Source organism: Lagopus muta, chromosome 1 (genome assembly GCF_023343835.1).
Source record: "Lagopus muta isolate bLagMut1 chromosome 1, bLagMut1 primary, whole genome shotgun sequence".
NCBI classification, from domain to species: Eukaryota; Metazoa; Chordata; class Aves; order Galliformes; family Phasianidae; genus Lagopus; species Lagopus muta.
Window position 1 is genome coordinate 89,424,013 of NC_064433.1, and position 20,554 is coordinate 89,444,566.

The 20,554-nt window shown below is 37.9% G+C and overlaps 2 protein-coding genes across 7 annotated transcripts in view; one reads left to right on the forward strand and one right to left on the reverse strand.

The window, feature by feature from the left end:
* Nucleotides 1–20,554, forward strand: part of ARL13B (ADP ribosylation factor like GTPase 13B) — a 47,296-nt gene that overhangs the window by 11,859 nt on the left and 14,883 nt on the right. The window lies entirely within an intron of this gene.
* On the reverse strand, nt 1,252–19,568 carry STX19 (syntaxin 19). Of its 2 annotated transcripts, XM_048937100.1 has the most exons (3): nt 18,325–19,568; nt 3,648–3,757; nt 1,252–2,641 (listed from the first exon to the last, which is right to left on the reverse strand). In XM_048937100.1, exon 3 carries the CDS (start codon nt 2,552–2,554, stop codon nt 1,679–1,681), a length of 876 nt encoding a protein of 291 aa, XP_048793057.1. In that variant the 5' UTR covers nt 2,555–2,641; nt 3,648–3,757; nt 18,325–19,568; the 3' UTR covers nt 1,252–1,678. The 2 variants fall into 2 exon arrangements, with proteins under 2 accessions (XP_048793057.1, XP_048793065.1); XM_048937108.1 differs by having other exon boundaries at nt 1,252–3,757.

Consider the following 20,554-nt stretch of genomic DNA (forward strand, 5'->3'; position numbering starts at 1 on the left):
CTGGAAGTAATATTTTGTTAAATTCAGCAATGAAAAAAATGGTAACAAACACAATTTTCATAGCTTATTTTGTAAGTTTAAAGTTGAAAATGGTTTCTCAGAACAGTATCTTTGTTGGGTGTAATTGTACGTTTCTGTTGTATTATAAATAATCTATGCTTAAAGCTGAAAAGAGAGGCCTTCCAAGGAGTAGTGATATTCTGGTGGTTTGAGAGTGAAGCTTTTTTATCTGTTTTGATGAAATGGATTACAGTTAAGAAAGCTAATTGTATGTTGAAAAACAGTTTAGATTTTAACTACCATTTCTGTGTTAATAGATGGAGAAGGCAAAATAAGCTATGAAAATTGTGTTTGTTACCATTTTAATGCAACTAGTTTAACTTAAATCTGTTCTTCTAAAAATGAGCAGCTGACAACTGTGCAGTGTTTCAAAACACATATAACTTTTTATTTTTATTTTTTTCATATAAATCTCTGCCCTAATCCTGTGATAGAGTTTACGTGGGTGTTTATTTTAACATCCACAGAGCTCACGCACTTCCTTGGTATTTAGTCCTGGTTCCAATCCTTGTCATTGGCTAATCAGGAGACAGTGTGTGTTAATTGAGCCTAATTGTTACTAAACTAAGTTTATTGATGTTATTTCCTTCTAATTGACTCTCTGCAGTCTTTGAGCAGAACTTGCTTGTGCAGTATCTTAGTTTTGTGAAGGGATTCATTAGTTCTTCAACTATTTCTTCAGCTTTAACTGTGGTGCGCTTAAGTGGTTAATCAGTCTTTTATGTATATGGAAATCGAGCAGATACATTTTTAGGCACCTTATACTGTTTTTCTAAGGAAGATTTACATTCAGCAAAAATAGAGGAAAAACTGCTTGCTTATTTTAATGAAGTTACGGGAGTTTACCATCTTAGTTATCCAAATCTCATTGCGAAGTATAATTTTAAATTGATTTAAGTATACAATATCCCACCACTACATAATAGGGAGGTGCAGAGAAAATGGGGCACAGTTCTTCTTAGACAGGTGGCGGTATGTAGTCTTGATAACCAAACAAGAAGCCAGAAAAGTTTATGCATCAGTTTTTTGATTGTTACTGGGATTGCCTGCTTTGTGTTACTTTTATTTGTACTTTATTTGTATTTTGGGAGGAAAAAATGAAACTTGAACCAACTAAATATGAGCACTTGTACAAACAAGAACAACAATAACAAAAAACAAAACAAAACAAAACAAAAAAAAAAAAAAAAAAAAAAAAAAACAAACCAATCCAAACAACAACAAAAACCAGCAATTGAAAGAATACTGATTATTTTATAACAGGTAATTCAACTGGTCTTGTGAATCCTGAGATTTACAATAATTTTGATGTTTCCCAAAAGCACATATGGCATGATTGGTACATTGTTTTGTTGATGCTTCTTATGAGTGGAAAAACAAGGAAGTGTTATTTGTCTCCTTTGATCTTTTCCTCTAGTGTATGTGTTTCAATGGAAATCATAAAAATTTAGGCACAGATGAAGATCTCATTCCAGTCTTTGAACTCAGTTTGGAAAAACAGGTGCAATTTTTTCCTCAGTGGAAGTGTGGAAAGGGAAAAGAGAAGAAAAATGAAGCAATGAAAGAATCCTGGGGTTGGTTGATAGGTTCAGTTTCCTGCATAAGAGCTGCTGCTTTGTTACTTGCAGCATGGGCAACACCAGCAGCATATTACTTTGCAAGGGTTTCTTTTTCGATACCTGACTGCAAGTCCAAATTTTTCTCTAGATATTTGGGTGTATTCTTGAGTGTTGTTCATACTGATTTCAATGTTATTGATCATCTCCCCCTGCTCTTCTACCAGAACTGATATCTGGATGAAAAGGTCCTTCAAGTCTTTGATCTGACTCTCTAGGCTGATTAGTTCTTTGTGTCTCTGTTCAATCTCTGAAAGCTGAGCTTTAGTAATTTTGGCTTCGGTGAGTAGATTTTCGTTGAAAATCTCCCATTTTCCTTGTTGGAACATATCATTGACTTCGTCCTCAGATACCTCTTTACCAGCTACTTCAAGCTGACGAACAATAAATCTTCTGCATTTCTCTTGTTTGGCTGTTATAGCTTCATTGTATGAAAGCATAGCATTTAGGTAACACCGGGACAGGAAAGTGTGCTGGGAAGCTAGAATTCTTACTATAGCACGTGATAACCCATATTCACTTTCAACTTTTTTCACTGTTTTCGACAGTTCATCCAAACCTTTTCGTATATGCTCTGCTTGAATTTTTATTTCTCTTGCTGTGTTAGATTCCTTTTTAAGAACACTGAACCTTCTCATTGAAGATACTAGACTTTTTTGTTGTTGACTGAATTTTTGAACTTCCTCCACCAAATTATTGATCTCGTTCTGAAGCTTCTGGATTTCATGGAAGTGCCTTTCGGTTATAGGCTCCCTTTCATAAATAATGGCCTGCTGTTCAAACTCTTCCTGCTCATCTCGTACAGGTGGACAGTTATTTTCTCCAGCCATCTGTAGTTCTTTGGCTCGGAGCTTAAGCTCCTGAAGGCGATCTCTCATGATTCTTGAGCTCAGCTTTTTTCTTTGTTCTTTACCTCTCTTGCAACTCAGGGAGTTAGCTCTTTTAGTTTCTTTTAGCTTGTTTTTCTGTAATCAAAGTGTAAAGACAATCCATGTTAGCAGTGGTCTATAGGCATTAAAAGTAGTTTTGGAACTCAGCAACTTCACTTTGTACGGTAGTAAAATTAGCAGGTGAGTGTTTTGAGTTCAAGGAAGGTGATGTAAGAACAATCTCCCCTTTAACCCAGTTTCTGTAGGGCTTAATCAAAACCTAAAGTTTTTAATTTATCTTCAGATGTGCACAGTTAAGTCTTCCCTTGGCTTTTTTGTTATCTTTTGCGTTTCCATAGACAGTAATTTGTAGTCCAATCCAATTTTTATGGTAGATTATGGCTTATTATCTAGAACTTAAAATAACTAAGAACATGGCATGGGGGGGGGAGTGGTGGATGGGGGGACTTTGTGAAGGAAGAGATGAGAAACTCAAATTCTTGTTTTATCATAATTCTTTATTTGATGAAGGAAAATGAATAACTTTAAATCTTTTTGGAAATACTAGAAAATTTTCATCTTCAGTTGAAAGCAAGCACTTTGGCCTTTGAGACAATCTGCCTAGGGGTCAGAATTTTGGCTTGAATATACGTTTTAAGCTCTTAGTTCAGCCACACAAATTTTTTTCTCCGTTTTTTCCTTGACTTCCCTTATCTGTCGAGTTAAAGTGATGATTACTGAACTACAGCAAGCAAGAACTTGTAGTTCAGTATGAAAATACTAAATAGAAGTGAATTCAGTATAATTAACATCAGGTATTGAAGATTTTATAAGCTTCTTTGGATTTCTGTCACTTTACATTGCCATTTGTGAACTTAATACAATTTTTACTGACATATTTATACAACATATTAGCACACAATTCAGTAGTGTTTCTTATTTAATAGAAAGTAGATTTAGTTATGTTTTCTACCTTAACTGTTGTGCATGCTTCACTGGAGATATTTAAACTCACTCTGAGAATTATATTAACAGAGATCTGTTAATGTGATGCTGGACTTTTTTAGTGGGAATGATTTTCTAGCAAATCTGAGAAACGTACCTTTCATATGGCTTTGGGCATAGCTTTCAGCCTGGCCTCTGCGGTCAGTCTAAATTTCCCTGTTTGATTTTGAACGTAGGAAAGTATTTCAAGGATTTGCTTGAAGACATCTTCCATTTAAAAAAAAAAAAAAAAAAAAAAATTAAAAACAAAATCTTAAAAATTGGCAGCTTTTTGCAGTTGGTTTATGGCCACAATAAAATATGTATATATTTTTAAATGACCTCTGTTGAATGTGTGCTTATCTTCTTGAATGCAGCAATATCCATGGAGAGGTATCTATAACCTGTAATGCACACAGATGAACCATTAACTAAGAAGCCCCAAAAAACAAGAGTGATAAGCATTAGTATTTCTGAATGCAAATATTTCTTCTTTAAGTTCAGATAAAGAAAGAACCTTTTAATGCCACAAGGAATAAGAGCTTGGAAAGGGCTGTTTGTGGGTGTTTATGTGGGATGGCATGCTTCTGGGATATAGTGCTCTGTACCACATACTGGGGATTGGACCAAAAAATCTGTAACTTAGACACACACAATGTGAATGTTGTGGGCGTTTCTTCCTATGAGTGCCATTAAATTGTTTTTGAAGAGTATTACAGCTCATTTGTTTAAGTTTGCAAGACCTTTTGTCTATTTTCAAATATTTCCTTTCTTTATGAGATCTCTGTGCAGGTAAATAAGTCGTTTGGAACACTGTGGATGATATGGACCTTTAAGGGAATATTTAAAATGACTAAAACAGCTCTTTCATCAAAGTACTTTTTCACTGAAACATTTCTGAAGATTTAACTTGGCTTTTCAAAATTCATATACTGAAGGGCATTTGGTAGTAAGATGCTTATGTTGCACATTTTCATTACATGGAGCATAACCCCTACACACTAGCAGGCAACTTCTAGAAGTCTTTGAATCATATTAATGAACCTGAGTTTATGGAATTAGTGCACACACTCTGCACCTTCTTGCATATCTACTGCATAGTTTGTCTTTTTGGTAGGATTATTTTTGTTATTGTTGTTATGGCTGTTTTAGGGCTGCTATTTTTCATTGTTTGTTTGTTGTCCTCTGCTCTGTAAACAAAAGGGATGCTCCATTCTGCAGAAGTCAAAAGTATCAGTTGTTGCTGCTTTGCAATTGATTGGCACTGGGTTTTACTTCTTATTTTTCAAGTTTTTTGTATAAATCTAATAAATAGTTTGTGATTAGCTTGCAAACTGTTCAGTGACTCTCAGTTACTCAGAGCAAGAATTAGTTACATGAGATACCTCTGATTTGACAGTGCTGAGGGTGTTACTTTGTTACATGTTACTTCCACATGTTACTGAGGGTGAATCACCTCTCTTAGGTATTTGTTGATTTCTTTAGGTAGACTCCACAAATTTGGTGTGTATGCATATGTTTAATACTATGTAATTCAACAGTTTTCTTTCTTTAATTAAAAGAAAGTTTCCTTTGAGTATATAATCTTTTTTAATTACAGGGATGAAAGTATTTTCTTAAACTTCCCATGAATGTTTTTCTTGAAATAAAATCAAGAACTGAAAATCTGTTAAAAGTGAAGTGTTCAGGACTAGAAGACTATTAAATTTTTACTTAGGGTCTTCTGGTCAAGTCAAATGTGTTTCTTTCATGGGTTTATTCAGGCGTGAATGTTAAACTGTGCAGTAGTATCTTTTAGCTGGTTTTGAGAGGTTTCAGGATAGTCTTCTAAGTGACTGTGTTTTATAGATGCATATTGTCTGAAATCCCAATTCTAGAGAATCTTTTTTGGTAAGCAAATGCATTATTTCTTTCCAGTATCCGAAAGAGTGCATTTTGTAATAGCTACAAGGAATCAATCTAGTAACCTGTCAATATGCAAACAATTTTGTTACATTAGAATAACTTCATATAATAGTTCTGTGGTTTCTCTGATCCCTTACCCATATTTAAGGTCCCTAAATATTTTTTTTTCATTATCTAAGTCATGGAGCTGTACATTGTGAACATATTTTCCATAGATTTATGCATTGCTATCTACAGGAAGATTAGCTTAAAAAAAAAACTTTAAACGTACAGACATCAATTGTAAGAAACAATGCTGATGTTGTACCGTAGTACAGATTTCCCTTACTGCTTTTTTAATTGGTTTCCCTTAAAACCCTCAACTCCACCCCCCACTTCTATGATTTCAGATCCAAACATAATGTTTATTCATTTGCTGCAAGAGAATAATTAAAAAAAAAGAAAAACAAACAAAAAAAGAACTGGTAGATAGTGAAAGTTACCATATTGTACTGAGAGTTAACAGGCAAACTTCCAAGTAATTTTGTGGAAAATGCTACTTCAGGGTGGAGAAAAATACAACATGTATTTATTTTATTACAGTAATTCCTTAGTGTTGCTTAACTAGTGGTATTTCCCACAGCAAAAAGAAGCAGTTTCTTTAAGGTTAACATTCTTTTGAAATGTTTCAGAACTGCTTGGCACCACCATGACTGCTGTGGGGAAAGTTCAGCGTGGGGCATGTGAAAGAACAAGGCTGTAGAGAATTGACCTGAAAATCTTGTTTTAGTACAGCCTAACGCATTTGTTGACCCATGTTAATTTAACATGGCTTGGCAATCCTATGATCAAAAGCAAGTTTTAATGGCACCATTAATGCTTATGTGAGGTGGCAAGACTTTATTGTATCTAAGGAAATTCAAGTAATTACTGGAAAGCTGTAATACATGCATACGGTCATCCAGTTGTTCCATCAGAACACAGCACAATTTCTCAAAAGGACAGTTACGGATTTTTCTTATGTTCAATTTGCTGTGGCTTTGAAGTGAGTTGATCAGAGGACCATGAGAACTAGGTTTGCTGTTCAATTTGTGTATCTATTAACAATTATTAATCTACTTTTTGATGGTTTGGGTTCACTGATCTCAAAATATTTGAATTCCTTGAGGGAGAGAAGAAACTAAAAAGCAGCAGAATTGCATGACTGTTAGGGGGCTCTTTGCAAAGTATGAATCATATAGTTATCCACAAAAGGAACAGTTTCTTCTCAAATCTCAGACATAAGAAGAAGTAAGCAGAAAACACTTCAAGCAGCTAATTTTTTTTTTTTTTTTTTTTTTTTTTTTTTTTTGTCTTGTTTATTGAACTCACTAGGGAGTGGAATGTAAGCAATGGAACCCTACTTTCGTATCCTACCTCCTATTTGGATTGCCTTCAAAACCCGCCTCTGAACTTGCTTGCCAGTAAATGTGGCTGATTGTATTGCAACTGAAACTCATGCTGGTTTAAAATAAACAAGGATGTCTTCATGACATAGATAACCTTGGAAATTGTTGGCTTGACTATTTGAGTGTTTCCTAACTAACTTGGTTCATATAGGGAGTCCTTTGTGTTGTTGTCCTTTGTGTTGGATTGTATGTATAGGTGTGCATCCTGCTGTTCTTTCGGTTGAGATGAAAGACTTACTGAAGTTTTTGCCAACACAGGGAGAATGTGCCAGCCCTTTTAGAGTTAAGGGAATTCATAGATGGAAATCTCTTGAGTGACTAAGTCCCCTGCATTCAGAATACAGACTGGTTCCAGCTTTCTCTGCCGAGTTTAAACCAATTCTTCATGTTTCGAACTATTTCAAAAGGATCTGATGTTTTCAAACCCATTCAAACCCATTTTTAATCTGATATTTAACACTAGGATTTCTTTCTTTAGAGTATTGATGTATGTCAATAACCTTATTTCTACCTTTTCTGGAAATAATGCCGCCCCACAGTAATGCTGAGGGCAAATCAAGCACAGCTGGTCAGACAGTAGTTTGAAGGAATTATGTCCTTCAGTGAATGAGCATTGTGAACCTTGATACTGTCTTCATCTTTCATGTGAGTATTACCTCATCTTCTTGGATCATGGAAACCAGTCTGAAGCTGGAATAATATTAATTCCTGGGAGCTGGACAGAGAGCAATAGCAACAGTGATGAGTAAAGGTTTTTACTAATTAAACATCCTGTGATCTTCTACATCAACTAGACTTCTTTCCCATTTATCATGAGGCCGTTGTCCTGCCACAGATATGCTACCAGGTTTGCCTTTTTAGTCATTTGCACAAAGGTTAATTTGACTTGAGAGTGAGTGTTTCAGGGGAAGAAGACTTGTGATGTTTGTAGCCAGATTCGTTTAACATTCTTAGGTGCTCCACGTTTTGATTAAATTTCACTTTCAGAATAGTGGAGTTTTTATGTGATCCTTATATATTTAAAAATTCTATATAGTGCTCCCAGTTTGACAAATCATTTAAGTAGATGCACAGATCTGAGCACGTGGTTAAACCTCCCCAGAAGAGCTCTCTGTTTCCCAATACTGTATGTCATTTTCGCTCTGAGAAGCTGAGACTGGACTTCGGGCAGCATAAGCTCAAGTCTAATTGAAGATAGTGGGCTTTGATCATGTGCTTAAAATTAAACAGGTCTTTAGGTGTTTCCCTAATAACAAGTGGTCTCACAGTTTTATTGTGTAGAATTATTTTATATTAACAGTGTCCTTGAAAGGCACTTTTCCCTTAATACTCTGTGAGAGCGCTTGCTAAGTTCTTGCTGACAAACCATGTTACTGCTGTAAGCAGTTCAGGTGAGATGCTGTCATAACCATGGTGTTTTGCAAGCAATGTGAATAGGCATGCTTCTGAATGATTTAATCAACTCATCAGGGTGTCATCTGGAGAGGAACAAATGCTGAGCTTGCTTTGCAGGTGTGGGAGCAATAAGATCCTCTGTATTTTCTGCTGAAAGTTTTTCACCTCTGCAGATGTGCAGCTGCTGAAGTTCCTTGCCAAAAGGCAGCCTAAGTTACAGAGGTGGGGAATGTGTGCACATCTGTTTGCGGAGGAGAGGTTTGTTTCTTCTGTCCTGGGGGATTATGTTCTCATGATACATATCACCAATTTTCATGGAGAAAAGTGCTGAATTTCACAGGGCACCATAAGGGCACTTTGTAAATAAGAATTCACTTGCTAATGTCAGCCAAGCACCATGTTTCTAAGTTAGAAAGGAAAGAATTCTCACTATTTCAGACTGTTGGAGGTTTGTATTTTAAAACATCAAGCTTCTCTTAAGACAGGTGTGTATTTCACATACTGATACCTATTTTAGCTGCTAAGCACGCTGTGAATATAAGCTTTGTTTCCTTTTAGGTAGGCATTGTGTCTTGGATCGTCCAGATCCAAGTGGTAAAGAGAAGTAAATACCTCTTACTGAAATTGAGGAGGTTGTTTTCTCCAACACACGCAGCACTTTGGCTTCTGGTCAAAATCACACCTGGAGGCACCATCTTCAGTCTACAGAAGTCACTGGGATCTTTTCCATGAATTAAGCGAGCCAGGGACCAGACTGTGATTGAGAATCTGTTTTTCCTTGCCTTTATGCGTTAGACTATATACGTAGTAATTCGTGGTCTAATTCCACAAGTGTCCTGAAAAGAGGTGTGTGAAGTGTTGAGTTTTTTCCAGGTCATGTAAGAAAGCCTGATCCTGCTATCTGACGTTGTTCAGCAATCTCAAACTCGGAGAAAGGTTTCCTACTGGGAAATCAACACACAATTACTTAGTTTGGATTGGATTTCTCTTTCCCAGTATTCCTTTGACTGACTCCGACTTGAGGTTTTGCCTTGGTATTAACTCTCACATAAACAAATAGTCCTGTACTTTTCTTGATGAAAGATATTGACACTTAACTGTGCTAAAGTTTGCTCCTTTGGTGTTGTCTTGTTATGCAGTAGGAAACGTTTATTGAAGGATAATTTAGTATATACAAATTCAGTGTAAAACACAAGATCTCTCTGTTAAATTCCTAAATTTCTCCATTAAACTCCCACTTGAGTGTTTAAGGGAAAACCAGGTTTGTGTCTAAAAGCCACAAATTTCAAAAAGTGCTGTTAGAATTTTGAGGTTACTTTTAAATAACTTATTCTGGTATGTAATATATTGCTTCATGTCCCACTTGCTTAACGCTTAACTTGGATGGGGCAATTTATTTCTTTTTTTCATCTGAAGGAATCTGGAAGCACTGTCAGAAACAGAGGACTTGCCTTACAGAAGTGATGAAATACTACAGCTGGCAATCACTGTAGGAATAGAAATTCCAGCTTTCCTGTTCTTCATACCCAATTACTCACATTTGTACTCCCTCTGCTAATTTATGCTCAAGGCAACCTTCCACTCAGCATAGCCTAGAACATTGTTAGCATCCATGTCAGACTTCTTCTTCACTGGTTGGAGAAGTTGGGTTACAACAGCTAAGAGCAGGAGGTTGACTTCAGTAATGGTAATAGGAAACAAGCATTAGCTTGCTAAACTGCAGCAGCAAATTGTTGACTAAGTTTAGAAACAGCTCTGAGTGCTCTGACATAAACAAATGTGAAGAGCATCAGTGAGATCTGTCGGCGTTTCCTGCCATTCCTCAGACATAAATGTTGCTGCATTTGAGTTACTGAAGCATTATTCAGAACCATAATCACAAGCTGTAGGCCTTTAAAAGATACTGTGTAGTCAGGGAGATGATACAGCTGTGGTAATTCAGTCGAATTCATGTGGCACTGTGCCTTTTCTATGTACAGTAAAAAAGTTATGTAATAGTGAAAGCATAGCCAAAGAACAGATAAGGCTGCAGAATGATTTTGGGCAGAAGGTGGATAGGGGTAAGGAAGGGAACAGGATAGTCTACAGAAGAGAAAAAGTCAGGGTCAGTTTTGCAGTACATTTTACAGTACATAAGCTGTACTTAGAGCTTAAGGATTATTGACCAGCTTTCATTAGCATACTATATTTGGCCAGGAGAGGGGAGTAGGAATGCGCATGCTGCATTTCAGTTTGGTCATGCTGACAAGCCTCATCTCCTAGGAAGGCTTTGCTCTCCATCCCCCCTCTCCCAGTGCACACACATAGTTGTTATTCAGATTCACTGGTGATTCAGTTTGTATTTGTTCTGGTAGTCATCTTCTTATATATTATTGACAGGTTTAGGAGTACAATTTTCACATCTTTGTCAAATATTTTAAGGGTACTGCAGGAGTATTGGCGTTTTGATAATTTTAATGTGTTGTTCACCAGAGATGAGTCTCTCCAAAGTGATGGCTTATGTGGATGGGAAGCCTTTACAATGACAGGTACAGGCCTTTACAATGACAGGTTTGTTCAAGATCCTGAGTGGAAGAAGTAAAGCAAAAAGTAGGATTGCTATCCTGGACTTTAGGAAAGCCAACTTCGATCTCTTTCGGGGCCTACTTGGAGCTGTCTCATGGGCTAGGGTGTTGGAAGGCAAGGGGGCCTGTGAGAGCTGGTCGGCATTTAAGCAGCTCTTCTTCCAAGCTCAGGATCGGTGCGTCCCTGTAAGGAAGAAATCGGGAAAGGGGGGTAGGAGACCTGTGTGGATGAGCAAGGAGCTCGTGCACAAACTCAAAGGAAAGAAGAAGGCCCATGAAATGTGGAAAAAGGGTCTGACTACTTGGGAAGAATACAGGAATGTTGTCAGGGTCTGCAGGGATGCGACAAGGAAGGCTAAAGCCCGCCTGGAATTAAATCTGGCAAAGGGGATAAAGGATAATAAAAAAGGTTTTTTCAAGTACGTTAACAGTAAAAGGAAGACTAGGGAGAATGTGGCTCCCCTGCTAAGTGACAGGGGTGTTCTGGTAACGGGGGATGCTGAGAAGGCGGAGATACTGAATGCCTTCTTTGCTTCTGTCTTCAGTGGAAAAGCTCCCCCTCGGGAATCTGAGACCCTGGAGATTAGTGAGAGGATCTGGGGAATAGAAGACCCCCCTTCTGTCAGGGAAGAGGTGGTCCGGGAGCGCCTAGGCAACATCAATGTTCAGAAATCCATGGGACCCGATGGGATTCATCCACGGGTGCTGAAGGAGCTGGCAGAGGTGATTGCTGAACCGCTTTCTGTCATCTTTGAGAAGTCTTGGAAGACAGGGATGGTGCCTGAAGACTGGAAGATAGCCAGCGTCACCCCGGTCTTCAAAAAAGGCAAGAAGGAAGACCCAGGCAATTATAGGCCAGTCAGCCTCACCTCTGTCCCTGGAAAGGTGATGGAACAGCTTGTACTGGATGTCATCTCCAGACAACTGGAAGAAGAGGAGGTTATCAGGAGTAGTCAGCACGGGTTCACAAGGGGGAGGTCGTGCTTGACCAACCTGGTAGCCTTCTATGATGTTGTCTCTGGCTGGGTGGATAGGGGGAGAGCAGTGGATGTAGTCTACCTTGATTTCAGCAAGGCATTTGATACTGTCCCCCACGACGTCCTTATAACAAAGCTGAGGAAGTGTGGGATAGATGAGTGGACAGTGAGGTGGGTTGAGAACTGGCTGACTGGCAGAGCACAGAGGGTCGTTGTTGGTGGTGCAGAGTCCGGTTGGAGGCCTGTAACCAGCGGTGTTCCTCAGGGGTCTGTGCTGGGTCCGGTCTTGTTCAACATCTTCATCAATGACCTTGATGAGGGGATAATGGCCACCCTCAGCAAGTTTGCCGATGATATGAAGTTGGGAGGATTGGCTGACACGCCTGAAGGCTGTGCTGCCATTCAGCAAGACTTGGATAGGCTGGAGAGCTGGGCAGAAAGAAACCGGATGAGGTTTAACAAAAGCAAGTGTAGAGTCTTGCATCTGGGGAGGAATAATTGCATGCACCAGTACAGGTTGGGGGATGACCTGCTGGAGGGGAGCTCTGCGGAAAGGGACCTGGGTGTCCTGGTGGACGACAGGTTGGCCATGAGCCAGCAGTGTGCCCTTGTGGCCAAAAAGGCCAATGGCTTACTGGGGTGCATTAAAAAGAGCGTGGCCAGCAGGTCAAAGGAGGTGATCCTCCCCCTCTACTCTGCCCTGGTAAGACCTCATCTGGAGTACTGCGTCCAGTTCTGGGCTCCCCAGTACAAAAAAGACAGGGATCTCTTGGAAAGAGTCCAGCGAAGGGCCACGAAGATGGTGAAGGGCCTGGAGCATCTCCCCTATGAGGAAAGGCTGAGTGAACTGGGTCTGTTCAGCCTTGAGAAAAGGAGACTGAGAGGGGACCTGATCCAGGTCTATAAATATCTAAGGTGTGGGGGGCAGAATGGCGAGGCCGGACTCTTTTCAGTGGTGAGTGGAGACAGGACAAGGGTAAACGGCCAGAAACTGCAGCATAGGAAGTTCCGCACAATCATGCGCAAGAACTTCTTTACAGTGAGGGTGACGGAGCACTGGAACAGGCTGCCCAGGGAGGTGGTGGAGTCTCCTTCTCTGGAGATGTTCAAGACCTGCCTGGATGCCTACCTGTGCTACCTGCTGTAGGGAACCTGCTTTGGCAGGGGGGTTGGACTCGATGATCTCTGGAGGTCCCTTCCAACCCCTACAATTCTGTGATTCTGTGATCTACACCCTGCCTAGGAGAACAGTAGATCCTGAGAAGTGGGCTACTATTATCCATTATTAATTTGTTTTGATGATAAAGTATGCCTTAAATTCTTATCAAAGATCACATCATTACCTCTGCTGAAACAGCTTTAAAAAGCAAAACCGAAACAAACCTGCAATAAAAATAAGGGTTGATTTATTTTTCTGTCCTTTAGTTATGATACAATGAAGGGCACTAGGTAGAAGACACTTGCAAGCAACGTATATCCCAAAGGAATTTCAGCTAAAAGTAATTTTTTATTTAATACATTTCTAGGCTGCAGTGAAGTTGCATCTCTGTTATATTGTGCAAAAAAAAAAACAAACCTGTGTAACTGTTCTTTTTGACAGCATTGGCTTTGAGTCATGTTCAGAGTCATGCTCTGGTCTGGAACCTCATTGCTGTTTTGAGTGTCTTAGCAATTCAATAAAAAAATTACTGAAGTATTTATGTCATTTAAACTTAATATTAACTCTTAATAGTTTCTGGGAAAGACTGAGGTTTTGAATCGAAATTTAAGCTTTCTGAAAAAGTTGTGCTTTCATTTATTCTCTCAAGAAAAGAAATAATATGTGCTCTAGAATCTTGTGTTATTACTCCAAGATACGTTTTAAGCAACTGAAGTAAGGAAATTTGTTGCAGATTAAATTTATTTTCTCCTTTTTTCAAAATAAAAAAGTTTCTTTTAGCTTAATTGTCTTGTAAAAACACATGCTTAAAGCAAGGATGAAAGTGTCCTCTTAAATCATCATGTTTTAAGATGATAATTCCTTGGAAAAGCATACTTAAGACTAGTTGTAAGTTCAAGTTTCTGTTTGTGGGCAGCATGGTTGTTATTCAACAAGAAAACAGTAAAGGCGGAGAGTTTGCCTTGGGTATAGGCCTAAAAATGCATACCATTTGTATTTGCAAGGTAGGTAAGTACTATCAAAGTATATCATATGACAGTGCAAAATCAATTGCATTTTCAATGCAGGGGACTTGAATGAGATCCCTATCAATATTTTTAAGAACTGCTAACATGCGAAGGCTGTTTGTATAATTAGTAACATGTTGTATCATCACAGCCCACTATGTGATGTGATGTTGAGGAAATAGAATCTTGTTTCTTGAGAAAATATCCCATACTAGCACTGCCAGAAGACAACTGGGCAAACCCAAAACGACCCATGTGAAGGAGAATAGAAATGGTACATTTGAAGCTATGTAGCTTGGGAGTTCTCTAGTTGATGTGAAAGGGAGAAACACAGATACTAAATAAAAATGTTTGATTCAAATATAACAAAACAGGTCTGAGTATTAAGGGGATTTGCACAACAAAATTTCATGGGTGAAAATGATTCAGAGATTGCTGGAAGAGTGTCATTAAGCTGTGCTGCTGGAGTGAGCACTTCAAGGGAGAGGTAAGGGCAGAAAATAGATTTTTAGTTATTTTAATTTAGATGTTCTTGGCCAGAAATCTGTAACACACTCAAGATGCTGGAGATACACTGCTTTTAGGGCAGTTCTGTGGTGTTGCATATGGGAAAAGCATACTAACAGAGAAGATGATAGGCAAATAATAGAAGTATGAACTTTGGCATCAGTAGGTATGGGAGAATATGGTAAGTTTTGAATCATCTGTTTTAGAAGATTTTGTACTTTCAAAGTCTCTACAGCTGCCAGTGTTCTTCCGTATCAGTTACAGAGATGTGGTGATGTTACTATTTCTATGAAATATGTGATTCAGTGATGCATAATGAATCAGTGGCAAAGCTGGGTTTGTACTTTGGAGTTCTGTAACCTGTTCTGAATTGCCTGTAGGAGATTTGAGGATAGCGATCTGTCATTATTTCCATGTGTACAGACAGTGATTCTCAGGCTGTCCACTGAAACTGTGGGTATTGGAAGGTGTTATGGTCATGCCTTTGCACTGGCATAAGTCACACTTGCAGGTGCAGCATACATCACTGAGTGTTATACCCTCTAGTTGGTAAAGGACTGGAATATCTCGTATTTAAAACTGAAGAACTTATTTAATGTGTTTATGATGTTTCGTGTACTAAAGAATTACTGAAAGTAGTGCTCTTTAGGAAACTTCAAAAACAACAACAACAAAATCACTTAGATTCCTGGTTTTGTTTTTCTTTCAGACAAGAATAATGCTAGTAATCAGCACTTTCACTTGTTTAGCTGGTATGAACATGGTGGTCACCTACAAGTCATAGAAATCCAGAAAGAAGACTATAAATTCCTCTACCAAAAGTTACATAATGAGGCTTTAGATATTTATATATCGTAAGGTAGAATTTGAAAGTAAATTAACAGAAGACAAGGCTGAAGCAGGATGAAGGACAACTGAAATCATTTCCATTTAATAGAGCATATATTTTTAACTCTAGTTTTCTCTAGAACTCTGTTAGTATAAATCTATTTCCAGATTCTCTTTTATCCTGATAGTAGAGTTGCAGGAGCAAAATTCATAGTCCCACTTAGTTTTCATTCTCATTTCATCTATCATGTCATATGGCTAAGTACTGCAGCCTTGCAACTCATCTGTAATAAATGTAAGGATTTCTAGGGAAGGCAGAAACCACAATGTATCTTACAGGCAGTTTCCATAAAGAAACTTCATTATTTGTCTTGGTGTCTATTATTAAGGTGAAATACATGAAAAGTATATGAAAATAATACATATTTTCAGGGATTTTTTTTAAATTCTTACACAAAAACATAGCAGCATAAGTTACTGCTTTTGCAGTTAAGCACCTGGAAGTTAAATACGGTGTTCTGGTTATAATCTCAGATCTCTTTGTGTAAAGCCCATTTGAGTAGTAGGTTGGAATAAACAGATAGTGAAGAAGTGTGTTGGAGAAATACACTTTTGGTAAATGAGAATAGGATTCAGGTATGAGGTAGGAATGTGGCTGCTTACCTAAAGTGAAACAAATGATAACTGACATTCTTTTAACCACTTCAAAAGGTAGTATGAGAATGGGATTGCTCTAGAGTTGCCTAAAGATACTATAAACAGGATGAGTTTAGAATCTTACATTTAAATAAAATAATAGTTAGAAGTGTCCTGGAGGAGCTAGTTAAGGAAAAAGGTGAATTAGAGAAATTGATCTCCCTGCAGTTACATGTACACAAACTCTTTCTTAATTGATGTTTGTAAGCAGATGGTCTTGGAGCGTCTCATCACTAGTTTTTCATTATATCTTACCCTAATATTCAAAGTGTTGTTCTATGTAACATTAGAAGGCATAAAAAGCAAACTAGGGAAATTAAATATTCTGTGTTTTTGAGGAAGACCCTAGTGTCAATCAGTAAAAAGTTACCAATGATTTTCCAACTCTTATCAACAATCCAGAAAGTGCCTAATGCTAAGGCAGCTCCTTGGAGTGCCAAAGAATGTAGCTTAAGATTTGCTAAGAGCCACATTTGGACTGTTTGTATAGTTAAAAGCTGTTAAATGCAATCTGCAAAAAGTCTACACAAAGAAGGGAGAGCAGGGAGTTCCTCTCAGTCCCGGTGGGAGGCCTGAAACTATTTGCTGGTTCTCCTATATGTGTGCTTGTTGAATTAGCAGTAAGTTTGTTTTTCTTGAAAAGCTAATGAACTGCAAATAATTGAAGGGCAAAAACTATCTGAAACACTCACATCTTTCTGTCTTTCGATCAAGAGTTTGAGCTGCATGGTCAGTAACATGAGGAAAACAAAGAAACTAATAAATCTTTTCTTCATATAACTGCACAGGCCTCAGTTTTCTATTGTCATGCTAGTAATTGCTGTCCACAGGACTGTCTAAGGGGGAAAAAAAATGGATGAGATGAAATGCTGAAGAAAATATGTGGAATATCATTTCTAAAAGCTCAACCGTGGGTGGAAAAATATGGCTTTGTTCTTTCTTGTTTAGACTGCTGCGCAGTTGAAAGCTTCTCCTTCTTGCCTTTGAATTCTGAGGAACGGTGGCTCAGTCATTCTCAAAGCTATGGCTTCTTGAAGTAACCTTCAAGCCTAGTATTCCTGATCTTAGATCAATCATTCTTTTAAAGATACATTTTCCTGAAGTTACTTCTACTCAAGATTGACAATTTTGATACTGCAGTATTTTGACCAAAGTACCCTGGAGGTATACTGTGCTCTGTTATATTTTTTATGGCCAACATGCAGATTTGACCAAACTTCTCGAGTCTATGATAACTGGCTAAACCCAAAAGCAGTATGTATAAGCTACTTTCACATATTACTTCTAACGGCCTGCCTGTACACTGTTTAGTTTTCAGTGTTCTTACTGTATGGTAATCCAGAACCAAATGCACAAGTTGTAAAGCAAATGTATTTAAAACAAAAAGTCCAAGCCTGCAAACCAAGAAAATAAACACATCTAGGCACTCATACAGAATACCTTCTGTGAAAGAAACATCTGTTTTTTCTCTAACGTTTCTTCTTTGTTTGTTTGTTTGTTTTAAGAAAACTGATATACAAATATATCCTTTTTATACCAGATTTTTTCACCAAATCTCTTGGACTGTAAAGTAAGTTTTAATGCTTATTTGTTCACTACTTGCTGGGTAATTTACATTTTAGAAGCAAGCCAACGAGTGCACGTAGTTCATGTTCAGAGACTTTTTTGCTGGTATTTCTTCTGGCTTCTGAGGGAAATACTGAAGTGTAGATGTCAGTTGTGCCAATGCACACATACACTCCCTTTCCACACTGTTTCCCATGACTCTAAAAATAAAGTTCAAAGCGCTCTAGTTGTTTTTTAAAAAAAGTCTTACATGACATAAAAGCATTTGGTTCTTTCCTCTTCTCTGTTTCTTTTATAAATAACACTTTTTGTGACACTAAGAGGGTTCCAAGTATACTTTGTGAAATTGAAGTAAGTAAAGCATGATTTAATTTACAAAAGCTTTGGAGTTGGCAAACTTAATGTTATATGCCATCAGTGCTTTTAAGTGTGTTTATCAATACTTCTTATAGTTCTGAAACACCGAAGATTGTTACATATGAAGTTCTGCTGCTTTGGAAAATTAAAACCAAGCTCTGTCCTTTAAGATAACCCCAGTGTATTCAGTAAAGAATGAGGTTTTATGCATAAAATTTGGCTTCAAAGCTTAGCATTCCCGTGCATGAGCAGTGGAGCTCTGAGACATTATTAACCCAGAGTTCTATCCAATTATTTTCAGGGTCGACATTTACTGTTTGCGTGTCTTGACACTTTCGACACAGACCACACAGCCTTTTTCTGATATTTGCAACTTTTTAAACGTTAAGTAAAATAGAAGTCTTTACCTTTGAATCCAGTGCTGATGGCACACGTTATCCTTTAGAAAGGAGCTCTGGAGGCTAAGCTTGAGTATAATGAGACAAATATTGTTTTGAGTATTTTCCCAAGTACTGTGTCTTGAGTGGCATTCCAGTAAGTCTTTTCAGCACGCTTTCTGCTCCTAGTCCTTAAATAATTGTCCAAGGGTTCATCTTCAAGTGCAGCAGTGCGAGAGAGAAGCTGACTTCTGCAACTGCAGTAGACAGGCAAATTGATTACTTTCTACGTGGGGAATCTGGTTCTGCCTGTTTGCAGCCCAGCCTTGCTGCAAGGCGGATCACTCTCATGGAGTTGGCCAATAGTAGGAAGTGTCTGAGACCAGCTCCCTAGGTAGAGACCTTGTCAGCTGCAAACATAGCACTGCCTGCCTCTGAAGCACAAGTGTAAGCGCAGTAATTGCTTTCTTCTACGCTGAAGTGAGAAGGAAAAAGAAAGTGAGAGTGTGTTGTGGATCTATTCATATGCTTACTTGAAAGGAAAAAACATGAGGCATCGTTAATGCACAGTGTGACGGTCAGTGTCTTAAACGTATTTGAACAATATGTTTATTCCTGAAGTTTGATCTACAAACTGAAGTGGGACAGGGATTAGAACAATAGGAAATGTATGACCTGTATTAAATGAATTCTTGGGGAGCACGAGGTGGAGACTGCTATTTGGATATTTCACTTAGCCAGGTACAGAACTTCAATTCCAATTTTTGAATACATTGGTATTATTACAGGATTTCTGTATTGGAAACAGAAGGTAACTGTCCAAAAAAGCAAACTGTATGCCATTCAAAGTAGTAAAGGTCAAAAATCAGCAGATACTGCATGTTATAGGGCATTACTGTCAAACTGAGGTATGCATTTTACAAAGATTACATTCTGCGTCATCTGTGATTTGTAGAATGTACAGTCCAGAGAAACAGTAAGTACTATAGTTATTTAATCTTGAGGTTGAAAAGGCTGTGGCAACAAAGTATGTACTCAGAAATATTTTCTTAAATCAGATCAAGATAGGAATTGACAGCACTGCTGAGGAATGCTTTTTGAGACTAGGAAAAGTGCAATAGGATTTTTAAACTGTGACAAAGGTAAGGTAAATGGAGGGGAAAAGAAAAAGAAGGCAGAGATAACTGTTTCCAGTCTTTTGATTTCTCCCTATAACTTTCTTGAATTCTATTTCAGTTTTTCTCTAGTTTAGTTTCAGGCACATTTAATAACCAAATACTGGAACAATGTTACTTGTTGTAGCTGTTTGTTAAGAAACAGTGCCAGAGTTACATAAACACGTTGAAAACGTCATTAGTTCTGTATGTGACGTAAGGAAGCGTGAAGTATTGTCTGCACTAAACCACAGAGAGTACAAGGCACTGTAGAATTAATATTTTTGTCAAGAAGTGGGAATGGATTATCAAATCAAGTGTTAACATACTGGGGAACTCTGTGCTCTTTCTAGCGCTGCAAGCAAGTTAGCAAAGTTTTGATCGTAGGTAGGATATAGGAGTTTTTATTTCCCCAAACTTTCCCCAAGCTGATGGTAAATGTATAAACTTTTTTGACTGCACGTGGTTTTTAAGACTAACGAAGAACAAAAGAGAATTGAGCTGTCAGGATGTTTAAGAAGCTGTCTTTCCATGGTCTCCTTCATACACACTCCTTGAAAGGGAAGGTCAGGTAATGAATCACAGCACATGAGATTAATGGAACAACAAGGAATGTTTTTTGGAACTGTAAATATAATACAGCTTTTTTGTGGCTCTTTGAGGTTAAAGGATCTCTTAGGATTATGATAATTAAGAACTGAGACTCTGATACTACAATTCTGGAAAAATCAGATTAAGTAAGTTTGTGGGTGGACCTCATATGCTGACAAGTTTCTCTAAGTATGGAGTGAATTCTTTACCATCGTTTCCTCCCAGTAAGGAGTATGATAAATTCTTATAAGCTTTGGCCAAACATTCCCTAAAAGTGATGATGACAACTTCAGATTTAGAAGAAAGACCGTGAAGTCTGGTTTTAAACCAATCTGCCATTGCATTCATGGAGGCCAAATTGTTTGTGATTTTGTCTAGAAAGTTGATTGAGAATTCTTTGGCAGTGGAAGAGTTGCTAAATTACAAAAAAGTTATTTTAGGGGAATTGCTTTACTAGAGAGAAGCAAGTGCAGTTTTCTGTTTTCCTAGTACTATGAAAAATTCCTTTTACAGCT

Coding starts and splice junctions, on each gene's coding strand:
- STX19 (XM_048937100.1), bottom strand. CDS start 2,554: ATGAGAGATCGCCTTCAGGAGCTTAAGCTCCGAGCCAAAGAACTACAG.